We start from the raw sequence: 26,405 nt of genomic DNA on the forward strand, positions 1-26,405 counted from the left end.
TCGATTTCTGTACTCCTACAAAACGAGAGGAGTAACGCTAAAATCGATATTACTATATCGGATTAGGGTTAGTGTGGACACAAATCAACGTTATTGGCCTCATTATTTTACAGTAGCTACCCACAGTGCACCGCTCCAGAAATTGATGCTAGCCTTGGACCATGGACGCAAACCACCGAATTAATGTGCCTAGTGTGGACGCGCACAATCGACTTTATAATATCTGTTTTATAAAATCGGTTTAAGCTAATTCGAATGTATCCTGTAGTGTAGACGTAGCCTGAGATTGATTTTCCCCCGTAGTGTAGACCAGCCCTCAGATTTAAGTAGATAAGAATCACTAAAACACATACATGAGACCCTCCACACACACATGGCTGAGAGCCTTGTGGGCTGTGAAAGCATCCTTGGGTTTTTCACTCTCATTTTTCTAATGGAAAAGCTGACATGACACACTTTTGTTTACTTATCCATTTTTAAATAACCATAATCTTGTAAGCAGGGATGTGCAGTTTCAGGAAGTGTTTGTTAGTCAATCACTTGCCTATGATTAAGGCTAAGATTTTGTCATGGTTATTTTCAGTAGAAGTCACAGACAGGTCACAGGCAATAAACAAAAATTCACAGAAGTCGTGACTTGTCTGTGACTTTTGCTGCTGCGGCTCCATGGTTTCCCCCACCACCACGCTGGCTGGGAGCTGTGAGGTTCTCCCTCCCACACCCCATCCTATGGCACAAGGCTGTTACCCATCACTGTAACCCTGCAGGGGCACCCTGAGGAAGCTGTCACCTGTCGCTGGAACCTGCCGGGGTCCCGCTGGCTGCCAGCTCCAGTCCCTGGGTCCCAGGGGCTGAAGCAGAAAATGTTAGGGAGGTCTCTGGAAGTCACAGATTCCATGACTTCCATGACATAAACATAGCCTTGACTGTGATATTACAACATAGCAAACACCAAAATAGTAGCTATGAGATAAGGGAACAATGAGAGTCATTTCTGGTCACAAACTGAAAATTTTTGTTTCATATATAATTATATTTTGAATTAAGGGGACATATCTTAGGATCCCAACAATTATCAGATACAACAAAATTTGCATTGAGTGTCCAAATCTTAAACAGCACACTTCAATGGATAAAATTGCATTGAATTAGTTTGAAAACCCACATTTATGTTCTGTTACAACACTACAAACTAAATACTACAAACTACTACATATAAATACTACAAACTACTCTCTCAATTTGTATTTTGTACTAATTATCTTTTACACAAAGCACAACCATAACATTTAGTACACCTCAAATGCTGACTATAACTCTCCACCCAAGCATCAGCATAGGTGTAGCAGACATCAATCAGCCTCTAGCATCAGGGCCAACACCACACATCAGATTCTTTTTGTATCAGTAAAGTATCTTACTTATTTGGAATCTGTGAAAAGATTTCCTTCACCCACTTCTCCAAAGTGTCCAAAGTTTCTAGTAAGGAAAGAAAAAAGAAAGCTAGAAATGTAACTCACTAACAAGCATAGAGCCAAGTTTCAGGAAAAGGCAGGTTGAAAATCTTCCACCATTAATCCAAATTAGCTTGGGGACCCAGAGTAAACAGACTCATTAGAGCCTGCAAATCAGTATTCAGTAATGCTAGATAGACCAAGAGGCTAAACTTCAAAATCTGTTGGGCTGATTTCCCCAATTTTACCAAATCCCATAGATACCTGTTTTTGGATTATGCTTTGATGATGATTATATGTGTCCATTACAACTACAACTGAGAGATTAGGTGGCACCTATGGTTTTATGATTTGCTAGATCCTTATAGTTTAGCAGGTCTGCTCAACCTTCTCAAGCACAGTATAAATAATGCACTGGTCTCCAAAAGGGGTATATCTGGCACAGTTGTGCACCTGAGCAGCATACGGTGACCCTAGGCACTACCGAATTCAAACCCTACTGCAATGATATTTGTATAAAATAGGTCTCGTCAGGTATCACACAAAAACTAGTAACACGCTGGTTATGAATATAATTATAAAATGAACATGTTAACCTTATATGTGAAGTTATTCGTTCCCTCTTTATGATGTTATTAGAATATGTTTAAGATAAGACAGTCTAGCCTAGGTAAAGGTGACAAACTGGTCTGTCCTAGACAAAGGAATGTCTGTTTACCTCAATTTATATAATAGCAGTAAACAAAGATATTGAGCTAAACCAGCCAGGGTTATCCAGAGCCTGGATTTGAGAGACAGAGAATTAATATAGCTCTCGCACCCCAAAGAGACATAGAAGGCTGAATCCCCAGGAGGCTTTCCTCACTTGTAAGACAAAGACATCCCTTTTGGAATATAAGGAACCAAGAAAGACTTCGTCTTTATCTTTCATCTTAAAGAGACAAAGAGACCAAGCAATTTGAGCTCTGTGATGAGTCCTAGACAGGCCGGCCAATAAAGAGCTGGAAAGGAGACTACGAGTGAGAGAAACCATCTTGAACAATTCATAAACCCACATTCCTTTGTCTAGGGCAGACTGGTTTATCATCTTTGTCCAGACTAGGCTATCTCGTCTTAATCATGCTCTAGTAATATCACACATAGGGAATATATAACTTCACATATAATGTTAACACATGCATTTTACAATGATATTCATAGCCAGCATGTTATTAGCTTTTACATGATACCTCACAAGACACACTTTGTACAAATATCATTGCAGCAGTGTGTAGTGTGTGAATACAGTGGTGCCTAGGGTCACACATATTACAGACTGTCATATGGGAAGCATTTTTCCTTATAAAGGAAGGAATATAATACGTCAAGTTAACAACTGACAAAAATTTTGAATAAGAGAAAGTGTCAGTACCAAGAGTTCTACATTAGTGGTCCCTGTAGAATAGCTAAAGTGATTATGTAAATCAAAAAGAAAATAATATTTTCTTCAATAGATATGGGACTATGAAAATAAGTAGCATGGTTACTGACTTCTATGCATTTCTTCCCAATGACTAGCCATAGTTGCAGAACTTCTGTTCACATAGTCCTGCTTTTTGCAAACATTACCCAAATATACCCGCAAATATTTGGGCAATGCACCAAAACAAAGTATTTGTTACAATTATGGTAGCATCAAGATCCCCTAACCAAAACTGGGGCACCATTATGTACTCCTGACAGATTTCTGTGCCCCTGCGTGGGTGCAGAATTCATACAAGCCACATTTTTCTGTGGCTCCTGTGCAGAAAAATGCCTAAAAATTCTGCTGGGGGACACGCGCCTCTTCCCCGACAGCCCAGGCAGCGCATCTGTTCCAGCGTGTCTGGAGAAACTTCTGAGATGGGAGAGGGGGGCTGGGCGTGTGCCCCTACATGGTTGATCACCATCAAGGGAGTGCAGGGCAGGACAAACATGCATGCCAACTAGCGAAAGAGACTGTCCCTCTCTCTTGCAACTGCACCTCTCTGGAATGGAAGCGTAGGACTTTTTATTATGCACGAGGCAGGATAGAGGCAGAAATGTAGCAGCTTGCCTGAGTTAATTTGTTCTCATTCTCTGAGGCAGAAATGTAGTAGCCTGCCAACATTGTTGAAGTTCCTATTGTTAGGTAGCTGTTCCCATTCTCCGTCAGTTCCCCAGGAGCATAAAACCTGTGACAGTTTTAAGGCCCCTACATAGTCAAAGTGATGTAAAAGAGCCTTATTATAAATGACAGTAAGGGAATCCTCAGCTAGGAAGATCTATGTGCTTTCTCACTTTTTTTCTGTGCCAAAGTGGCACAATGGGGTTAGATTACAGCTCAAGATTTATTTTACTACCCCTTTAAAAAAAAAGATTTTGAGGGCAAACAAAATGTCAGGACAATCAGAACTACGCACTTCCCAAAGTACCCAGCCAGATCCAGGATGATGATTAGCAAAACTGTATGACTTTCATGTGTGAAAATCTGAGCAATTTAAAATGACAGTCTACTTTTTTTTTCTGTTTAGTATTCTGCAATGTAATTGAAATGAAAGTCCAGTATTATAACTGCAATTCAGAGTATTAGTTACCAAGTGTTTATAACCTAACCTTCATGTGTTTAGGAAATGCTGAATAGTTATTGTGACTTTTTTCTGTATTGTAGTTTAAATAAATTACCAAAACAATTGAAACTGGTGTGATTACATTGCATTCTTTTGACAAATAAAGTATGCAGAATTTTGAATTTTTTGGCGCAGAATCCCCCCAGGAGTAATTATGCTAAGTATTCTACATATATGTACTACAAAACAATCCATGCCCTGAAGAGCTTGCAATGTGAACAGACGTGACAGAGGGCATAATCCAATCCAGAGCTATCTGGAGGCAAGAGTTTTGGTCATGGACAAGTCTATATTCCAATTAAAAAAATAGCCATGGGACTGCTAATATCCACATAGAGAAGACAACTTCCCTGTATTAAGGTCTCACCCAAAAGACTCATAAATAGTAAACTATTTTGAAATCAGTGTATGGACCACAAAAAGAGCTGAGACAGTCATGCTGGGATTCAAAGTTGTGGTTCCCAGGAGATCCAGTACTTCAGACTTGATGCTTAGATCTCAATCATCACTACCAGGGAATTTAAATAGAAATAAAAGCTAAGCACTGGCACTTTCTATGGGTTTATAAACCAATACAGGTGACCACTGACCACAGTAGAATCATTTTTATTTAATAATGGAGATATATCTGTTGCCTAGAACTGGAAGGGACCCTCTGAAGGGTCACTGAGTCCAGCCCCCTGCCTTCACTAGCAGGACTAAGAACTGATTTTGCCCCAAAACCCTAAGTGGCCCCCTCAAGAATTGAACTCATAACCCCAGGTTTAAGCAGGCTAATGCGCAAACCATTGAGCTATCTCTCCCCTACCTTACCATTACCTAATGAGCAGTGAGGTGTAAGTTCTGTGCTGAAACAGTCCTTTACTTTAAAGCAGTATGTAAGAATTTGTATTTAAGCAACAAATGATGTTACCTTTAGACTGGACAACTAGGTTCATATAGTGAGCAGAGTAATAGTGCTGCCAAAAATCCCTCAGTCTGCTGTAGATATCAGTATTACTCTTTTTAGGCTCATGCTTTAGTGTCTCTGCATTACCTGTAAATGTTAAAAAAAAGTAGCTATTTAGCCTCACATTACTAGTGCTTTTCTAATCACAGAATCTAATCTTGGATTCCTTATGCACAAGAATTTCACATTTTTGGATGTGCAAGGAATGCATGATGGAGCTGTCATAATATAATTCCCAATTCTGAACCTTAGCATCCAAAATATGAGTACTAACATGAATTCCCCTAAGCTTAATTACCAGCTTGGATCTGATAAGCTGCCACCAATCAGGAATTCCAGTGCCCGATACACTCTGGTCCCCCCAAAACCTTCCCTGGGGACCCCCAAGACCCAGACCCCCTGGATCTTAACACAAGGAAAGTAAACCCCTTTCCTCACCGTTGCCTTTCCTAGGATTTCCCTCCCTGGGTTATCCTGGAAGATTACCGTGATTCAAACTCCTTGAATCTTAAAATAGGGAGGAATGTCCCTTCCCCCCCCATCCCCTTTCTCCCTCACCCAGGGGCAAAACAGATTCAAGCTCCGTGAATCTAAAACAAAGGGATTCCCCCTTCTCCCCTCCCTCCCTGTTAAGTACAGACTCAATTCCCTTGAGCCTCAACAAGGGGGAAAAATCAGACAAGTCTTAAAAGCAAAACTTTTAATAAAAAGAAAGAAAAAAAGGTAAAAGTTTATCTCTGCAATTTAGATGGTAAAAAATTACAGGGTCCGTCAGCTTATAGAAACTAGAAGGAAGCCTTCCCCCCAGCAAGATACAATTTAAAATACTTCCAGCAAACTAGACATTTGCAAATACAGAAACAATCAAAAGACTATAACCGCCTTTCTTACTAAATTACTCACTATTCTGAATATATAAGAGACTATAGCAGGGAGATTGGCAAGAAACCTGGTTGCACGTCCAGTCCCTTCCAGGACCCAGAGAGAACAAAGCAAAACCCAAAAAACACGAACAAAGGCTTCCCTCCACCTAGATTTGAGTATCTTGTCTCCTGATTGGTCCCTTGGTCATGTGTTTGGTTCCCTGTTTGTTAACCCTTTACAGGTAAAAGAGATATTAACCCTTAACTATCTGTTTATGACAGGAGCACAGAATGTTCAGGCCATGAATACATGAACAAATACTGACATTAAATACATACTGGTACATAGGAAAAAAAGTTTTAACTAATATTAATATTGTGGTTGAATACAATGATTGCCAGGAAATTCAGAGTCCAAGGGACAGCAATTTTAAAAATTACTCTTCTCTGAATTTTTTACCTCCTATTGTTACAAGAAGCTCTTAAGAGCACTGCAATAAAGATTGCAGACTATACATTTTTCTGTATTTTGCAGTTTATTCATTCTGTGCACAACACAGACCCTTGTGCCTAGCCAATTTCACTGTTTAACCTGTTTTTATGAGTCTTTCATAACATGGGAGAGAAAAAACATTATGATTACAGGAAAATGTTACTATAACCCACAAAAAGTGCCAGGAGAGATTCAGGATTAGGTGTAGCCTAAAACTAGCCTTTTTTAAAAGACTAGACTGCAAGTTGACAGGATCTAAGGCTGGTTCTGACCCTGTAATTAATGCACAGCAGCACACATGGGGTTTGATTCTACAGGGACTGTATGGGGTGAAAGAAAGAACTGAACCAACTGCTTTGAAAAGCCTTCCTTGTGAGCCCACAGGTACCTTGTCTTTTACATCCAAGATGCAAATACCATTTTCCCAAGATTTATAATGGATAAGACAGGAGGCTATGTGAACCATAGCTGCCCTAGATGATATCTCCAGTACACTAACAATAAGCTACCGTGAATGGCCATGAGGCAAATAGCAAGGCTGGACTTGAAAATATCTTCAATTCACGTACACTTTTTATTGTGAAGTGTGTTATAGTATTCAAAATGCAAAATTGTTTTCACATATTTCATCTAGTAGCAGAGTTTAGTGAAATACTAAAGAATCTCATATTGTTAAGACATCAGTTTTTCTATATTACACGTATTTGTTAAAGTCTTAGAATGTCAGGGCAAAACTCACCCCAGAAAAACTTCTTCATTGGATGCCCAGGTCTGGCAAGGCTTCCAAGTAGCAGCTCCCTCCTGTTTGCATCAGAAGGCCTTGCTAGTTGATATTCTGTAAATTTTATAGATTTAGCACTGTATTAAACCACTGGGCAATATTCTAATGCAACTAACATCAATTTTCAACAGGGCCATACACAGTACATAGAACAGTACTGAAAATGCTTTTTGTCAGTTACACAAAGTAGTAGTGAATTAGTTAAACTACGTTATTTGCTGCCAATGCTCAAAAAGGGAAGACAAGAGCAGAAGGGAAAGAAAAAAAGACCACTCAGCCCATTGCTGAGAAACAGAATATGGGGAGGGAAGAGAGAAAAGGTGGTTATTTACCTGTACTATAACTGTTCTTTGAGACGTGGGTGCAAATGTGTATTGCACACAGGCATGTGCACGCCCTGTGCATGGAAGCCAGAGAATTTTGTCTCACAGTACCCGGAGGGGCTGTGCTCATGCCCTGTGGCTCTAATTCTCCCCTGGCTATTTAAGAGCAGCACTGCCCTTCACATCAAACATCAAGAATAGAGACTCCGATGCAGAGATGACAAAGGATGGATCGTGGAATACACGTCTGCACCCACATCTCAAAGAACAACAGTTGCAATAAAGGCAAGTAAGAGTATGTCTACACTGCAGGATTATTCCAATTTTACAGAAACCGGTTTTTTAAAACAGATTGTATAAAGTCGACTGCACGCAGCCACACTAAGCACATTAATTCGGCGGTGTGCGTCTATGTACCGAGGCTAGCGTCAATTTCCGGAGCGTTGCACTGTGGATAGCTATCCCATAGCTATCCCATAGTTCCTGCAGACTCCCCCGCCCATTGCAATTCTGGGTTGAGATCCCAATGCATGATGGAGCAAAAACAGTGTCGCGGGTGATTCTGGGTAAATGTCGTCACTCATTCCCTCCTCCGTGAAAGCAACGGCAGACAATCATTTCGTGCCCTTTTTCCCTGGATTGCCCTGGCAGACGCCATAGCATGGCAACCATGGAGCCTGTTTTGCCTTTTGTCACTGTCACCGTATGTGTACTGGATGCTGCTGACAGAGGCAGTACTGCAGTGCTACACAGCAGCATTCATTTGCCTTTGCAAGGTAGCAGAGACGGTTACCAGCCCTATTGCACTGTCTGCTGCTTTGGAAATTGGCGATGATGGTTACCAGTCATATTGTATCATCTTCTGCTGTCACGGGTGCTCCTGGCTGGCCTCACTGAGGTCGGCCGGGGGCGCATGGACAAAAATGGGAATGACTTCCCAGGTCATTCCCTTCTTTATGTTTTGTCTAAAAATAGAGTCAGTCCTGCCTAGAATATGGGGCAAATCTTCTAGAGAACCAGAGAGCACAGCCGCTCCGGGTCAGAGCCCCAGATATCCTGCAGAAATGATGAGCTGCATGCCATTCTAGGGGGTGCCCCTGCAACAACCCCACTCGTTGCTTCCCTCCTCCCACACCCCTCCTGGGCTACTGTGGCAGTTATCCCCCCATTTGTGTGATGAAGTAATAAAGAATGCAGGAATAAGAAACACTGACTTTTTAGTGAGATAAAATGAGGGGGAGGTAGCCTCCAGCTGCTATGATATTCCAGGCAGGACATCTCCATTACTCATTAAAGGGGGGGGGGAAGGAGCACAGCCTCTCGCTGCTATGATAGTCCAGAATCTCCATTAGATATGAAAGGGGGGGGGAGAGAAGCTAAGCCTCCAGCTGCTATGATGAGGACGGTTACCAGCCCTATTGCACCATCTGCCAGGACTGAATCTCCAGGACACAAAGCTTAAAGAGGGAATGACCGGGAGTCATTCCCATTTTTGCCCAGGCGCCCCCAGCCGACCTCACCAAGGCCAGCCAGGAGCACTCACAGGATGATGACGAGGATGGCTATCAGTCATATTGTACCGTATTGTCTGCCACCAGGGAGGGGAGGGGACAGGAGAGGATGCTGCTGTTTAGCGCTGCAGCACCCGTTTACCAGCAGCATCCAGTAGACATATGGTGACATTGAAAAGAGGTGAGAAACGATTTTTTCCCCTTTTCTTTAGGGGAGGGGGAATTGATGGCATATTCCCTGAACCACTGGCGACAAAGTTTTTGACCCTTCAGGCATTGGGAGCTCAGCCAAGAATGTAAATGCTTTTCAGAGACTGCAGGAACTGTGGGATAGATCGAGTCCTCAGCCCCCCGTCCCTCCCTCCACAAGTGTCCATTTGATTCTTTGGCTTTCCATTACGCTTGTCACACAGCACTGTGTTGAGTCCCTGCTGTGGCCTCTGTCTATCATAGCCAGGAGATTTTTTCAAATGCTTTGGCATTTCATCTTCTGGAACAGAGCTCTGATAGAACAGATTTGTCTCCCCATACTGCGATCAGATCCAGTATCTCCTGTACGGTCCATGCTGGAGCTCTTTTTGGATTTGGGACTGCATGGCCACCCGTGCTAATCAGCGCTCCATGCTGGGCAAACAGGAAATGAAATTCAAAAGTTCGCGGAGCTTTTCCTGTCTACCTGGCCAGTGCATCCGGTTCAGATCGCTTTCCGGAGTGGTCTCGTGCACTGTGGGATACCGTCTGGAGGCCAATACCGTCGAATTGCGGCCACACTAACCATAATCCAACATGGTAATACCGATTTCAGCGCTACTCCCCTCGTCAGGGAGGAGTACAGAAATCGGTTTTAAGAGCCCTTTATATCGATATAAAGGGCTTCATTGAGTAGACAGGTGCAGGGTTAAATCGGTTTAACGCTGCTAAATTTGGTATAAACACGTAGTGTAGACCAGGTCTTACTGTCTTTTCTATTTCTTCAAGTGCCTGCAGGCACCTATTCCATTCAGGTGACTCACAAGCAGAACTCATAGGAGGAGGGGCTCAGATTCTACTAAAGAATAACTGCAGGACGGGCTTCCCAAAGTTTGCATCTGACCTATACGCCATGGTAATCAGATAGTGCCCAGTAAAATCACGTACAGAACACTAGGCAACAGCCCTTCAGATGTCAAATACTGAAGTATCACTGAGGAATGCTATCAGAGTCGCTTGGGCTCTCATCAAATAAGCTTGCAACCTCTGTGAAGGCATGGTCTGAGCTATTGCATATGCCGATATAATGTAAGAAGTTATCCACCTGGAAATCATTTCCACAGAGACTGCCTGTCTCCTCATACGATCCACAAAAGAGACAAACAGATGAGGTGATTGAAAAGTCAGTCTCTCCAGATAGAATGCCAAGCATTGTCTCACAGCCCAAGTGTGGAAATCATTGTTCATCCACATTGGAGTGCAGGTTAGGAAAGGACATCAGTAAATAAATAATTTGCTTAAGGTGAAACTGCAAAAACATTTTTGACAAAAAAAATTGGATGTGGCAATAAGGTCACTTTAACCTTGAAAAACTGTTCACAGGGGCTCTACCATTAAGGCCTGCAGCTTGCATGCTCTCCTTGCAGATGTTACAACTACAAGAAAGACTGTTTTCTGGCACAGGAGAGACAGAGAACAGGTTGCCAGTGGCTCAAAAAGAGGACTCATAAGGACAGCCATGACAGTATGAAGGTCCCACAAGCGAACAGGCTCTTCCATATGCAGGTGAAGATGAATGATTTCCCTTAGAAACCTCATAACCATAAAGTTTGAGAAAACTGACTTCCCTTGGGTGGGCAGATGAAACACAAAGATAGCTGCTAAGTGAATCCTCAATGAGCTGACCAAGATACCAGAGGACTGAAGGCACAATAGGTACTCCAAAATGTCCTGAATACAGGCCAGCGTTGGCTGAATTTCCACAGAAAGCGACCAAACTGAAAAACACTTCCACTTGGCCAAATAAATCACCCTAGGAGAGGGCTTGCAGCTGTTAAACAACACTTGTCAAAGTGTTTCCTAACATCGTTCCTCCTTCTCATCTAGTCACGTAGCATTATGCAGGCATTGTAAATGGCTCTGAGCTCCAGGAATTGATATGGAGGGAAACTTCCTGTTCCACCTATAAGCCCTGAATTTTCAACACCCCTAGATGCACTCCCCAGCCTACTGAAGAGACAACAGTGACCTAGTAACCTTAGCCAAAACTGTATTCTGTTTAGTTTTGCTAACAATTATTTAATTCAACTCCCTGAGTTTTTCTGAGGTCTTCATTAAATATATGACTCTCTACCCAAGTCTTCAACTAAGGACAAAGAAAGCTCATAATTCACATTTGAGATGTTTAACACATCCTCCGGCCAAACAAGGGAAGATCTGACTTAACATTCCCAACCTTTACTTAAAAACACAAGCAGGAAAACATTTTTTTTTAAATCTCTTAAAATCTACATTTTTTACATACCGCGAAGCATCAAGAAAAGGCACCAATCCATTTTTCCCCTTTGCAGATCCCTGTTAACCTAGTTTTCTTTTATTCTTTGCATCAGTTTTTTATTACACCAGGAGGCCTTTTTGATCAGAGGAAGTTTCTCCTCATTTACAGACTGATTCACACTCTAATTATTCTCCCTCAAACGTACTATTTTTTCACAAGACTAGTCTCCATATCAATGTTAATACCAATATTTGCCCTGCATTGAGGGGTGAACACAACACAACTTGACTCACTCATAAATGTATATATTATATTAGGCTCAAGGATTTAATAAATTTGATTGACATAATTGCAGCCCCTAGTTAAATAAAGAACATATAAAATATATGCATCAGACTTCACAGCACTTAATACTCGAGAATCTTGTCAAGAACTTCAGTACAGTGAATGCTGTAGAGCACAAAAAAGAGTTTTATGACAAAAATATTACTCTTACCACTATCGACAGCCTCAACTTCACGATCAATAGCATCCCTAATCATTAGTGGGTGAATGAAGAACTGTGCCCACCTAAAACAAAGAGAAAAATGGCAAATCTTTCCTGTTGTTTGCTGAAAGATTTTACAGAAAGATTTTTTTTTTATTAAAAAACCCTGCCTTTATGACAAACAACAATGTTCATTTTTTTTAAGGTTTAGGACTTGAAGTAGCTCATAAACAATTATATAGTTCTGGACTCTTTTGCCACATGTTCTTAATGCCTCTGAAGTAAAATAAATAAACCCAATTATTTAATATTTTCAGAAAGACAAAGGGCAAGGTCTTCGGAGTGGAAGTGGACTGGTAGAATATGGTACCAAAGGATGCAGAATCATCTGCCTTCAGCACATAAGACTTGTCATACTAGATCTGACCATCAGTGGTCCATCTAGACAGTGGTGCCTATCTCAAACTGTGGTCAGTACCAAATGCTTCAGAGGAAGATGAAAAAATCCCCATAATAAACAATTAATGAACAACTTGACCATTGGGGCTGTTTCTTCTTAACTTCAAGCAGCTAATGGTTGACTTATGCCTTAAAGCCATAAGGGTTTACATCCATTAAAATGTTCTTATATATTTATATTAGGGCTGTCAAGCAATTAAAAAAATTAATTGTGATTAATCGCACAATTAATCGCACTGTTAAACAATAACAGAATACCATTTATTTAAATATTTTTGGATATTTTCTACATTTTCAAATATGTTGATTTCAATTACAACAGAATACAAAGTGTACAGTGCTCACTTACTATTTATTTTTATTACAAATATTTGCACTGTAAAAAACAAATGAAATAGTATTTTTCAATTCACCTAATACAAGTACTGTAGTGCAATCTCTTTATCATGAATGTTGAATTTACAAATGTAGAATTATGTACAAAAAAAACCTGCATACAAAAATAAAACAATGTAAAACTTTAGAGCCTACAAGTCCAATCAGTCCTACTTCTTGTTCAGCCAATTGTTCAGACAAACAAGATTGTTTACATTTGCAGAAGATAATGCTGCCTGCTTCCTGTTTATAATGTCACCTGGAAGTAAGAACAGGCATTTGCATGGCACTCTTGTAGCTAGTGTAGCAAAATATTTACATGCCAGATGCACTAAAGATTCATATGTCCCTTCATGCTTCAACCATCATTCCAGGGGACATGCATCCATGCTGATGACGGGTTCTCCTTGTTAACCATCCAAAGCAGTGCAGACCGACGCATGTTCATTTTCATCATCGTGAGTCAGATGATTTTCTTTGTTGGTGGTTTGGTATCTACAGTTTCTGCATCAGAATGTTGCTCTTTCATTCTCCACATGTCACCCCTCTCAGATTTTGGAAGAAACTTCAGATTCTTTAATCTTGGGTCAAGTGCTGTACCTATCTTTAGAAATTTCACATCAGTATCTTCTTTGCATTTTGTCAAATTTGCAGTGAAAGTGTTCTTAAAATGAACAACTTGTGCTAGGTCATCATCTGAGGCTGCGATAACATGAAATATATGAAAGAATGCAGATAAAACAGAGCAGGAGTCATACAATTCTCCCCCAAGATGTTCAGTCACAAATTTAATTAATGCTTTTTTTTTTAACAAGCGTCATTAGTATGGAAGCATGTAGTCTGGAACGATGGCTGAAGCATGAAGAGGAATATAAATCTTTAGTGTATCTGGCACATAAATATCTTGTGACGCCAGTTACACCAGTGCCATGCGAATGCCTGTTTTCACTTTCAGGTGAAATTGTAATTAAGAGGCAGGCAGCATTATCTCCCGTAAATGTAAACAAACGTATTTCTCTCAGCAATTGGTTGAACAATAAGTAGGACTGAGTGGACTTGTAGGCTCTAAAGTTTTACATTGTTTTGCTTCTGAGTGTAGTTATGTGACAAAAAAACTACATTTGTAAGTTGCACTTTCATGATAAAGAGATTGCACTACAGTATTTGCATGAGGTGAACTGAAAAACACTCTCTTTTATCATTTTTACAATGCAAATATTTGTAATAAAAATAATATAAAGTGAGCACTGTACACTTTGTATTCCGTGTTGCAATTGAAATAGATATATTTGAAAATGTAGAAAAACATCCAAAATATTAAATAAATTTCAGTTGGTATTCTATTATTTAACAGTGCGATTAACCACGATTAATTTTTTTAATCGCAGTTCATTTTTTTAAGTTAATCACGAGTTAAAGGTGATTAATCAACAGTCCTAATTTATATAGATAGTATTATTCACAATTATATTTTCTCCCTCACCCATAAAGATATGGATGATGGATAGGGCAGAGTAGTGGCCTGAATGGAACACTGGCACATGAGTGGGGATTCTATATGAGGTGGAGTTGTAATTAAATTTTGGATATACCTATGTGGTTGCCAGGGAATTTTGATCCTGGATCTCCTCACAGTGGTCCCTCCTGACCTTAGAATTTTTGAAAATCCTACTAAGTTCTTTGCCTCAACAATCCCTTCTGACAGAGTTCCACACATCGATTATGCAAAAAAGCATTTCTTCATCAGTTTTAAATTTGTTGCCTTTCAGTTTCATTAACTTCACACATGTTCTTGTACGAGTAATGATGAATAGGTGTGCCTATTTATCCCCCACATACCATTCATTATTTTATAGACATGTATCATGTCATCTCTGCTTTGTCTCCTCTCAACTAGACCCAGCTTTTTCAGTCTCTCCTCATATCCAAGTCTTGCCATATGTCTAAATATCTTTGCTACCCATCTTTGAAACTCATCAAAATAGCCAAAGCTGGTCTGATTCCCACTGTTGGAGGGATGAATTCTGCCCTCCAATGTTTTATAGAAGCAGTACTCCCATTGTGTGTATATTCTAGTGCAGAATTTAGTTCAATCACCATATTAATGGCTTTGACAAAAATGCCTATTTGCAATACAACCTAATTTTCCCCCAGGCAGTTTTGTCACTATCAAAAATATTTAAATTACCCTCCCCATCAGAAGACTGTTTAATTTCCCTTTGACAGAAATGGAGCTTTATTGTAATGACATATTCTATGACATGATGAGAATTAATTAATGAACCTTCCTGGGACTGAACATATATTTTGTTGAATAAAGCAGTGGATGATTTTACTGCACCTTTTTTTTAAAAAAGAGACTGTTAATAAAAAATTAAACAGCCTAAGGGGACACATATTTTAAAGGAACAGGCTAATAAAAGATTCTCCTTAAAGTAGCCCGGTAAATGTAATGAACTAGCAATTGCAACAGTAGGAGAGTTTATCATAGTCCTACAAGTAATCTGTCATAAATACATATTGAAAGCTGTCCTACTTTCATAGCAGGTACATAAATTACATCACTCCTAAGAGATTATACACTACTGGGGTACTACTACTCCCTCAAAAGACAGTGAGAGAGCTAAGGAAAAATCACAGTCTCCTTCCATCTATAATGACCTCGGTTGTAATAAGGTGACCTATGGAAGCTCAGCAACGGCAGGCTCCCTTCAATCAGGCCAAGACAAGGCAATGCAAAGTTCTATATGTAGCTTCCTCAGGCAGACACACATTGTGTTAATCTATTTTAAATGAACCAGTGCTTTATTTGCTGTGATCAAGCTTACCTATCAAGTGCTTCTTTGAAGTATTTCTGCTGGATATCAAACTGGAAGACTGTCCGTTCACAGTCAGTTGAAGCATTGACACTGCCCCCATGTTTCTTCAGGAATGCGTCAAACCCATTCTCATCTGGATACTTCAAACTGCCCATAAATACCACTGAAACACAATCCATCAAAATTAAGTAGATGTGGACACAATGATGATTTCAGAAAGCACAGTTACATATAGATAGCATGATTTCCCGCTGTCTTACACCTTGTGAAGACATTTACACAAGCAACAGTGCATTACCATTTGATTTGACAGCATTTTATGTCCATATGCACAGGTGTAAATTACTACACAAGACGTAAGACAATAGAAAATCTAGCCTGTAGCAATTAACCAGCCTAAAAAAGACGGTTACTCACCTTTGTAACTGTTGTTCTTCGAGATGTGTTGCTCATATCCATTCCAGTTAGGTGTACGCGCCGCGCGTGCACATTCGTCGGAAAACTTTTACCCTAGCAACTCAGTGGGCCGGCAGGTCGCCCCCTAGAGTGGCGCCACCATGGCGCTCCATATATACTCCTGCCGGCCCACCCGCTCCTCAGTTCCTTCTTGCCGGCTACTCCGACAGTGGGGAAGGAGGGCGGGTGCGGAATGGATATGAGCAACACATCTCGAAGAACAACAGTTACAAAGGTGAGTAACCGTCTTTTCTTCTTCGAGTGATTGCTCATATCCATTCCAGTTAGGTGAATCCCAAGCCTTACAAAGGCGGTGGGGTTGGAGTGAAATGTGGCAGAATAAAACTGCTGAGCCAGAGGCTACAGCCTCTCTTGACTGCTGAACCAGGGCATACTGCGAAGCAAAGGTATGGACCGAGGACCAATGGAGCTTCGCGACAGATCTCGTGGGTAGAAACACGAGCCAGCAAGGCGGCAGATGAAGCCTGAGCCCTGGTAGAATGCACAGTGATCTGGCTTAGGGAAATATGAGCCAAATCATAACAAGTGGGGATGTCCGCCATCACCCAAGAGGAGATCCTCCGAGAGGAAAACAAGCAAGCCCTCCCTTTGACCCGCTACCGGGCAGAGCTGGGGGCACCTTAGGAAATGATTCTGTCAATATAATGCGAGCACTCCACAGATGTCCAAGGAGTGCAACGGTTATGCCCATTGCGTTGAGCTGTGGGTAACATGAAAGGCCAAAACACCTTAGGGAGGAAAGCCGGGTGCGGTCATAACTGCACCTTGTCTTTGTGGAACCTAGTGTACGGCGGAACCCCCGTAAGAGCTCTGATCTCAGAGACCCGTCTGGCCAAGACTAGGTTGAGGTCCCAGGGCGGGGCTGGGCGGTGCACCCGAGGGTGCAAGCGCTCCAAGCCCTTGAGGGGCCTCGAACCCATAGAGCGTGGGACACTGAACGTCCATCTTAGCCTGCTGGAAGGTAGAGATGGCTGCCGAGAGTATCCTCAGCGATGATACCGCCAGGTCCTGCCGCTGAAGGCCAGAGGCAGGCCAAATAGAGGGGATCGAGACCTCAGCAGGAGCAAGATCGAGCGTATTGCAGCTGTAAAAGAAACGCTTCCACCTGGCCCGGTACGTTGACCAGGTGGAAGGCTGCCTGTCACCCCGACTCAGGTACGCAGCAGCCACCGTGAGGCGAAGAGGCTGCAGGTCCGAGTGACGAAGCCTGTCATTGCCCTGAGTGATGAGGTCTGGGATGACAGGCCGAGCAACGTGGTATGCCAGTGCTGCCTGGACCACTCTGGAGTGATCATGATGATGCGCGCTCTGCCCCTGCGGAGTTTTAGCAGGACCTAATGAACCAGTGGGAACAGTGGGAAGGCATAATGCAATTGGCCTTTCCACGACATCAGGAATGCGTCCAAGAGCGATTCCGAGGAGAGACCTTGGAAGGAGCAGAACACCTGGCATTTCCTGCTCTCGCGGTGAGCGAACAGGTCTGTGTGAGGAAACATCTCCACTTCCGGAAAGCGGGACGCCTCACATGGGGCAGAGTGCTCACTCGTAAGACAGGAAAGACCTGCTGAGTCAAAGAGGTAAGACGTTCCGAACGCCTGGGAGAAAGGACGTCGCCAGCTCCATCGAGTGGGCCATGCAAAAGACCCGGAAATGGATGGCCTCCTGACAAAAAATGGGGGGAGGACTATGTCCCCCCTGAATACTTATGAAGCACCTGGCCATTGTGTTGGCTGTAAACACCGAGATACAACGGCCTCGCAGCTGCCGCTGGAACCCCTGGCATGCCAGGCGGACTACTCTCATTTTTGGAGCATTAATGAGGAATGCCAGCTCCCTAGAAGACCAAAGGCCTTAAGCTCGGAGGTGACCATGAGCACTCGAGCAGAGAGATGATGCGTCCGCCGTCAGGGGCAGTGAGGGCTGGGGCGGATGAAACCGCATCCCTGTCCACACCAAGGAGGAAGTTAGCCACCACTCTAGGGAGCCTAAGGCGTCCGAGGGAACGGTAACTACCATGACCATTGGCTCCCTGTCCAAGCGGTACGCCGAGGTGGGCCGGACTTGGAGAGGACGGAGGCGGAGCTTGGCGTGTTTGGTTACAAACTTGCGGGCAACCATGGACCCAGGAGACTGAGACAAGAACGAGCTGAGGTCGTTGGGAAAGCCTTCAGACCTCAGATGATTGTTGCCATCGCCTAAAACCGCAGTTGTGATAAGCAGGCTCCAGCTAGGTAGGAGACCAGGATAGCCCCTAGGAAGCCCAACCTCTGCGTGGGAACCAGAGTGGATTGCTCTATAGTAAACCGCAGGCCTTGACCTGTGAATAAGACCATGGCGATGTCCACGGGCTGAGTGGTTTGTGTCTCAGAGTCTCCTCGGATAAGCGAATCGTCCAGATACGGAAAAACGCATATCCGACATCAGCGACGGTAGGCGGCGACTATGGCCGTAAACCGGGAGTATTCACCGTTGGCTATAAAGCGGAGGCATCTCCCATGCGGAGGGAAGATGGCATTGCAAAAGTACGCGTCCTTCATATCCAGGGCGGCACAGTAGCCCCCAGGAGGCAAGGATGGAATAATGGTTCCCAGGGATACCATGCAGAACTTCAACCTTATCCTAAACCGGTTGAGTCCATGCAGGACCAGGGAGGTCTGAGACCTGCGTTCGAGTGGGGGACTAGGGCATAACGGGAGAAAACCCCTTGCCCCTTTCGCCCGCTGAAGGGGGACAGGGCTGGAGCAAATTAAAGGTGGTACCTATGCTCCATCGTGCGCAGGACCCAGCGATCTGAAAGTAACTGGGGCCATGCCAGGAGAAAGCGGGATCGAGATCCCGTCCTGCGACTGGTACACCGCCCTCAGGCGAACCTTGGAAGGTCCGTCTTTGGTCCCAGTGGTAATTGCGAAGGACCTTGACTTTGGCTCTTTAGGGGTCCTGACGTTTGTCTGCGACCACCTTGGCCTTGCCGTTTGCCAGAGTTCTGCCTCTGGCTAGGCACAGAGTATGGCGGCTGGGGCCATAAAGGCTTGCGTTTGGTCGCTGGCGTATACATGCTGAGACGCATTAGGACCCTATTGTCCATCAGGCTTCGCAGTCTGGGGCTGTCTCTGCCGCGAAGATGCCTTTACCAACAAAGGGTAAATCCTGAATGGCATACTGCAGCTCCGGCCGGAGGTTTTAAAACCTGAAGCCATGAAATGCACTTCATGGCGACACCCAAGGCCAGAGTGCTGGCCGCAGAGTCTGCTGCGTCCAACGAGGCCTGGAGGGACGCTCTGGGAACCTTCTTTCCCTCGTCCTCCAAGACGGTAGCGAACTCCAGGTGGGAGTTTTGAGGGAGAAACTCCTTCACCCAGGTGCTATAATTATCGCAGCTAAGCAAGGCTTGTTGCTTTGCTACCCAGAGCTGCAGGGCCCCTGCAGAGTACACCTGGCGGCCAAGCCTGTTCATTCGCCAAGCCTCTTTCTGCTTCGGGGCTGGCGCCCGCTGGCCATCATATCAGGATCGTGGTCCTGAGCATAAAATCTGCGCATATGGGATGACACGGATGCGCGTCCGGACAGCCATGGAGGTACTAAAAGAAGGCACAGGCAGAGTCTCTGACTCACTCGGACCTTGCCCAACTCGGAGAAGGGCTACAGGAGTCAAGGTACCTGCCCCGGTGCCAGAGGTCGGAACGGTGCCGATAGCGGGTCGGCGAACGGGATACCGACCGGTGCAGCGAGTGTGACCAGTACCGAGGAAAACAGCACCGGGACTGCCAGTGGCGTCCGGCGTGCCGACAGGACGTGGAGTGTCTGCGGGACCGTGATCATGAACGGTGCCGCTCTGCTGTGCTGACAGGGGACAGTCCCCTGAAGAGACTGTATTACCCGTACCGGCGGTGCCCGGGTCAGGCAGCACTGACTCTGTCATGGCACTGAGAGCCCTCGCCGTTGGTAACATCTCCGGCGTGAAGGGAACAGCAGGCTCAACCACAGTGCGTACTGGGGAGCTGTCAGGCACCGGATTCGACGGCCCTCGTGGGACCGGGATCCACGGTACCGAGGTCATCAGAGCTCCGGTAGGTGCCGGTGCCGGGCGAACCGAGTTAGATAAGCTGTCTGTCTGCGGTGCCGTCCGCACTGAAGCAGCGGGAGTAATACGTTCAACCACGGCGCGTGCCGGGGAGCCGTCGGGCACCGGATTCGATAGCCCTTGTGGGACTGGAATCGACGGTGCCAACGTTGTCGGTGCCGGGCAAGCCGACTTAGACTAGCCCTCTGGCTGCGGTGCCGTTGGCATGGAAGCAGCCGGAGCAGGAGCTCAACCACGGCGCGTGCCGGGGAGCCGTCAGGCACCGGATTCTACGGCCCTTGCGGGACCGGGATAGACGGTGCCGACGTCATCGGTGCCGCAGCAGGTGTCGGTGTCGGGCGATCCGACGTAGACGAGCTCTCTGGCTGCGGTGCCGTTGGCACGGAAGCAGCAGGAGCAATACGCTCAACCACGGCGCGTGCCGGGGAGCCGTCAGGCACCGGATTCTACGGCCCTTGTGGGACCGGGATCGACGGTGCCGACGCCATCGGTGCCGCAGCAGGTGTCGGTGCCGGGCGATCCGACGTAGACGAGCCCTCTGGCTGCGGTGCCGCTGGCACGGAAGCAGCAGGAGCAATACGCTCAACCACGGCGCGTGCCGGGGAGCCGTCAGGCACCGGATTCTACGGCCCTTGTGGGACCGGGATCGACAGTGCCGACGCCATCGGTGCCGCAGCAGGTGTCGGTGCCGGGCGATCCGACGTAGACGAGCCCTCTGGCTGCGGTGCCGCTGGCACGGAAGCAGCAGGAGCAATACGCTCAACCACGGCGCGTGCCGGGGAGCCGTCAGGCACCGGATTCTACGGCCCTTGTGGGACCGGGATCGACGGTGTCGACGTCATCGGTGCCGTAGCAGGTGTCGGCGCCGGGCGATCCGACTTGGATGAGCTCTCTGGCTGCGGTGCCGCTGGCACGGAAGCAGCAGGAGCAATACGCTCAACCACGGCGCGTGCCAGGGAGCCGTCAGGCACCGGATTCTACGGCCCTCGTGGGACCGGGATCGACGGTGGCGATGTCGTCGGTGCCGGGCGAGCCATCCTAGACGACCTCTCTAGCTGCGGTGCAGTTGGCACAGAAGCAGCAGGAGCAGTAAGCTCTACCACGGCGCGAGCCGGGGAGCTGCCAGGCACCGGATTTCGTGGTCCTGGGGGACTGGAATCGACGGAGCCGAAGTCATCGGTGCCTCTGCAGGTGCCGGTGCCGGGTAACGCAACTTAGGCGAGCTCTCTGGCTGCGATGCAGGTGGCACGGAAGCAGCGGGAGCAGGGGGCTCAACCACGGTGCGTGCCGGGGAGCCGCCAGGCACCAGCAGGAATCGTAGACTCTCTCGACCTCGGAAGAAGGGAGCGGTGCCGAGTCGACATCGGTGCCGGCGACGGTCGGTGCCGAAAGGCCTTGGTAGTACCGGCGGGGTCCGGTGCCGAGGCGCTTCTGCCCGCCGCTTGAATATCGCTTGGCGCCCAAGGTGGAGGGGTAAGTGAAAGTCCCGCACCTTTTTGTTCTCGGCTAAAAGCCTTGCAAATGGGGCACTTATCTGCCCTGAGGCACTTCCAACAGGAGTCATGTAGATCTCTCTTCGGCCGCGGCTTCTGGCAGGCCGGGCCCCTTTTAAAACCCGGTGAGCCATGCATGGCTCCGGCACTGGGCTCATGGAAGGGGCTACTTCCTGAACCCCGCTAACTAAACTAACCATGTTAGCAAAGAAAACCCGTATAACCATACAAATATATATATAAAAGGGTTATAACTGCATAATTATATACGAGAAAACGAGTAGCTAGGGAAGTGGAGGTCAGCTAAGCCGCGCTCCACTGTTCCAACGACCGACACGGGCGGTAAGAAGGAACTGAGGAGCGGGTGGGCCGGCAGGAGTATATATGGAGCGCCATGGTGGCGCCACTCTAGGGGGCGACCTGCCGGCCCACTGAGTTGCTAGGGTAAAAGTTTTCCGACGAATGTGCACGCGCGGCGCGTACACCTAACTGGAATGGATATGAGCAATCACTCGAAGAAGAAATGAAAGTTATAGAATGGAATCATTTCAGAATATGGAAAACACTTGGTTTCAAGGATGATTTTAAGTTGCACCTTAAAACTGAGCACATCAGTCTCAATCTAGTCCTCAGAAGACCATCATAGAGAAACAGACATATAAGCACTCAAATTTATCTGAGTATGCTTTACGTTGAAGGAAGTGTAAGAAACAAGCAATTACTATTTCAGTCCATTTATTGAAAATAAATGATTAATCTAAAGTGCACTGTAGGTGCGGGGGGGGATTTATGTCCAAGGCGGCAGTACCCACTAGTGGCGATATTCTGGACTATGTTGGTGAGAGTCATTGGCTGCCTTGCCTAGCAGCTTGAGTCAGCAGTAATGTCACCCAATGGCAAGAGTCAGTGGCCACCTTGTCTAGTGGCTTGAATCTTCAGTAATGTTGCCCAAACGTGAGAGTCAGTGGCCACCTTGCCCAGCAGCTAGAATCTGAAGTTATGTCGCCCAATGGCAAGAGTCAGTGACTGCCTTGCCTAGCAGCTAGAGTCTGTGGCCACCATGCTTAGCGGCTAGAGCCAGTGTCAGTGTCACCCAACAGTGAGAATCAGTGACATGGGTTAGGGGAATCCAGGCCCATGCTGCTCCACCAGGTTCCAACCCAAGGCCATTCAAACTAATGGTCCAGACACATAGCTTACAGACAGGCGCCCGCCCTTACCCCTGTGCCCTGGGTCACTTCCTACCCCTGCTTCTGTTCCTCCACCTGCACCACTGGTCTGTTTTGGAGTCCCCTTGGTGTCCTTTCAGGTCACTCTTCGGAGTGTCTTCCCCTATTTGCAGCAACATGTCATCCTCAGCCCCCTCAGTTGAAAGGCCTGCATGGCTTCACTGTGAACCCTGTGCCAGCTGCTTCTCTGCAGGAGGCTACAGAATCCAACTGCTCTCCTGCTCGGTCCACCTAGACTGAGCTGAGCTGCTCCCTTTTGAACTCTCCCTCCACTGGGAGCATGCCCAGCAGGGCAGCCAAAGGCACCCAGAGCAACTCCTTAACTCTCACCTCATTGGTGTGGAGTTAGCACATGCCATCACATAGAACTGCAAGGGAACTCAAGAGGTCATCTAGTCCAGTCCTCTGCACTCGTGGCAGGATTAAGTATTATCTACCCGCTCTTAAAAATGTCCAGTGATGGAGATTCCACAACCTCCCTGGGCAATTTATTCCAGTGCTTAACCACTCTGACAGTCAGGAAGTTTTTCCTAATGTCTAACCTAAACTGTCCTTGCTGCAATTTAAGCTCATTTCTTCTTGTCCTGTCCTCTGAGGTTAAGAAAAACAATTCTTCTCCCTCCTCCTTGTAACTTTAAAACTTTACGTACTTTAAAACTGTTACCGTGTCCTCTTTCAGTCTTTTCTTTTCAAGACTAAACAAACCCAATTTTTTCAAACTTCCCTCATAGGTCATATTTTCTACACCTTTAATCATTTTAGTTGCTCTTCTCTGGACTCTCTCCAATTTGTCAATATCCTTCCTGAAATGTGGCGCACAGACACAATACTCCAGTTAAGGCCTAACCAGCACGGAGTAGAGCGGAAGAATTACTTCTCATGTCTTGCTTACAACGCTCCTGCTAATACATCCCAGAAAGATGTTCACTTTTTTTGCAACAGCGTTACACTGTTGACTCATATTTAACTTGCGCTCCCCTATGAACTCCAGATCCCTTTCCACAGTACTCCTTCCTAAGCAGTCATTTCCCATGTTGTGTGTGCAACTGATTGTTCCTTCCTAAATGGAGTACTTCACATTTGTCCTTTTTTGAATTTCATCCTATTTGCTTCAGACCATTTCTCCTGTTTGTCCTGATCATTTTGAATTTTAATCCTATCTTCCAAAGCACTTGCAACTCCTCATTATGCCCATCAAGCATGACAGCATGGAAAAAGGCAAATATAGTGCCTATCTTTAAAAAAGGAAAGAAGCAGAACCTGGGGAACTACAGACCCGGTCAGCCTCAGTCCCTGGAAAAATCATGGAGCAGGTACTCAAGAAAACCATTTTAAAACCCTGGGAGGAGAGGAAGGTGATCAGGAACAGTCAACATGGATTCACGAAGGGCAAGTCATGCCTGAACAACCTGATTGCCTTCTGTGGTGAGATAACTGGCTCTGCGGATATGGGAAAAGCAGTGGACGTGATATATCTTGACTTTAGCAAAGCTTTTGATATGGTCTCCCACAGTATTCTTACCAGCAAATTTAAAAAGTATAGATTGAATGAATGGACTACAGGTGTGTCTCATCTTATGCGGGGGTTCCATTCCGTGGTTAGCGTGTAAAGCGAAAACTGTGTATAGTCAAATTACATTGAGTTTAATGGTGGGCGGAACTGCCCACACTACAACTACAGTATTAAAATAGTTATTTTTCTCTCTTTTTTTGTTTTTTTTTTGTTTTTGCCGACCATGTAAAGATGAAATCGTGCATGTTAAATGTGTGTAAGATGCGACAGACCTATATAAGGTGGATAGAAAGCTGGCTAGATTGTCTGGCTCCACGGGTACTCATCCATAGCTCGATGTCTAGTTGGCAGCTGGTATCAAGCGGAGTGCCCTAGGGTTCGGTCCTGGGACCAGTTTTGTTCAACATCTTTATTAATGATCTGGATGATGGGATAGATTGCACCCTCAGCAAATTCACAGAAGACACTAAGCTGGGGGGAGGGGTAGATATGCTGGAGGGTACGGATAGGGTCTAGAGTGACCTAGACAAATTGGAGGATTGGACCACAAGAAATCTGATGAGGTTCAACAAGGACCAGTGCAGAGTCCTGCACTTAGGACGGAAGAATCCCATGCACCGCTGCAAAAAATGATCTGGGAATTACAGAGGATGAGAAGCTGGATATGAGCCAGCAGTGTGCCCTTGCAAGGAAGGCTAACAGCATATTGGACTGCATTAGTAGGAGCACTGCCAGCAGATCAAGGGAAGTGATTATTCCCCTCTATTCGGCACTGGTGAGGCCACATCTGAAGTATTGTGTCCAGTTTTGGGGCCCCCACTACAGAAAGCAAGTGGACAAATTGGAGAGAGTCCAGTGAAGGGCAATGAAAATGATCAGGGGGCTGGGGCACATGACTTACGAGGAGAGGCTGAGGGAACTGGGCTTGTTTAGTCTGCAGAAGAGAGGAGTGAGCGGGGGATTTGATAGCAGCCTTCAACTACCTGAAGGGGGGTTCCAAAGAGGAGCTTGGCTGTTCTCAGTGGTGGTGGATGATAGACCAAGGAGCAATGGTTTCAAGTTGCAGTGGGGGAGGTCTAGGTTGGATATTAGGAAACACTATTTCACTAGGAGGGTGGTGAAGCACTGGACTGAGTTACCTAGGAAGGTGGTGGAATCTCCTCCCTTGGAGGTTTTTAAGGCCTGGCTTGACAAAGCCCTGGCTGCGATGATTTAGTTGGTGTTGGTCCTGCTTTGAGCAGGGGGTTGGACTAGATGACCTCCTGAAGTCTCTTCCAACCCCAATCTTCTATGATACAATGACTGTGAACCAGATAACTACTCTCTGGGAACAGTTTTCCAACCAGTTTTGCACCCACCTTATAGTAGCTCCATTTAGGTTGCATTTCCCTGGCTTGTTTATGAGAAGGTCATGCGAGACAATATAAAAAGCTTTACTAAAGTCAAGATATACCATGTCTACCGCTTCGCCACCATCCACAAGGCTTGTTACCCTGTCAAAGAAAGCTGTCAGGTTGGTTTGACACAATTTGTTTTTGACAAATCCATGCTGACTGTTATTTATCACCTTATTATCTTCCAGATGTTTGCAAATTGCTTAATTATTTGCTCCATCATCTTTCCAGGTACAGAAGTTAAGCTGACTGGTCTTTAATTCCCTGGGCTGCCTTTATTTCCCTTTTTATAGATTGGCATTATATTTGCCCTTTTCCAGTCTTTTGGAATCTCTCTCGTCTTCCATGTCTTTTCAAAGATAATCGCTAATGGCTTAGGTATCTCCTCAGTCAGCTCCTTGAGTATTCCAGGATGCATTTCATCAGGCCCTGTTGACTTGAAGACATCTAATTTGTCCAAATAATTTTTAACTTGTTCTTTCCCTATGAAAATATTGTCAATTGTTGTTTTAAAAGAGAGAATGTGTGCTCCTTTCAAGAAGTGCTGAAAATCAGTTTCTTTGTCATTGCCATTAAAACATATCCATGGTGATAAGTCTCTGTTCTAGGC

The 26,405-nt window shown here is 45.4% G+C and overlaps 1 protein-coding gene across 11 annotated transcripts in view; it reads right to left on the reverse strand.

Annotated features, from left to right (window-relative positions):
- LOC115656717 (nardilysin-like) overlaps window positions 1-26,405 on the reverse strand; it is a 131,569-nt gene that overhangs the window by 86,898 nt on the left and 18,266 nt on the right. For 10 of the 11 annotated variants that reach the window (XM_030573813.1, XM_030573814.1, XM_030573812.1 and 7 more), the window contains exons 4-8: window positions 15,618-15,771; window positions 11,965-12,038; window positions 7,126-7,221; window positions 4,995-5,117; window positions 1,422-1,479 (exon numbers count right to left, since the gene is read on the reverse strand). In XM_030573813.1, the coding sequence (XP_030429673.1) occupies window positions 1,422-1,479; window positions 4,995-5,117; window positions 7,126-7,221; window positions 11,965-12,038; window positions 15,618-15,771 (505 nt within the window). The remainder of the gene's footprint in view (window positions 1-1,421; window positions 1,480-4,994; window positions 5,118-7,125; window positions 7,222-11,964; window positions 12,039-15,617; window positions 15,772-26,405) is intronic. The other variant, XM_030573817.1, reaches the window with a different exon arrangement.

The sequence above is a fragment of the Gopherus evgoodei genome, chromosome 8 (assembly GCF_007399415.2).
Source record: "Gopherus evgoodei ecotype Sinaloan lineage chromosome 8, rGopEvg1_v1.p, whole genome shotgun sequence".
NCBI classification, from domain to species: Eukaryota; Metazoa; Chordata; order Testudines; family Testudinidae; genus Gopherus; species Gopherus evgoodei.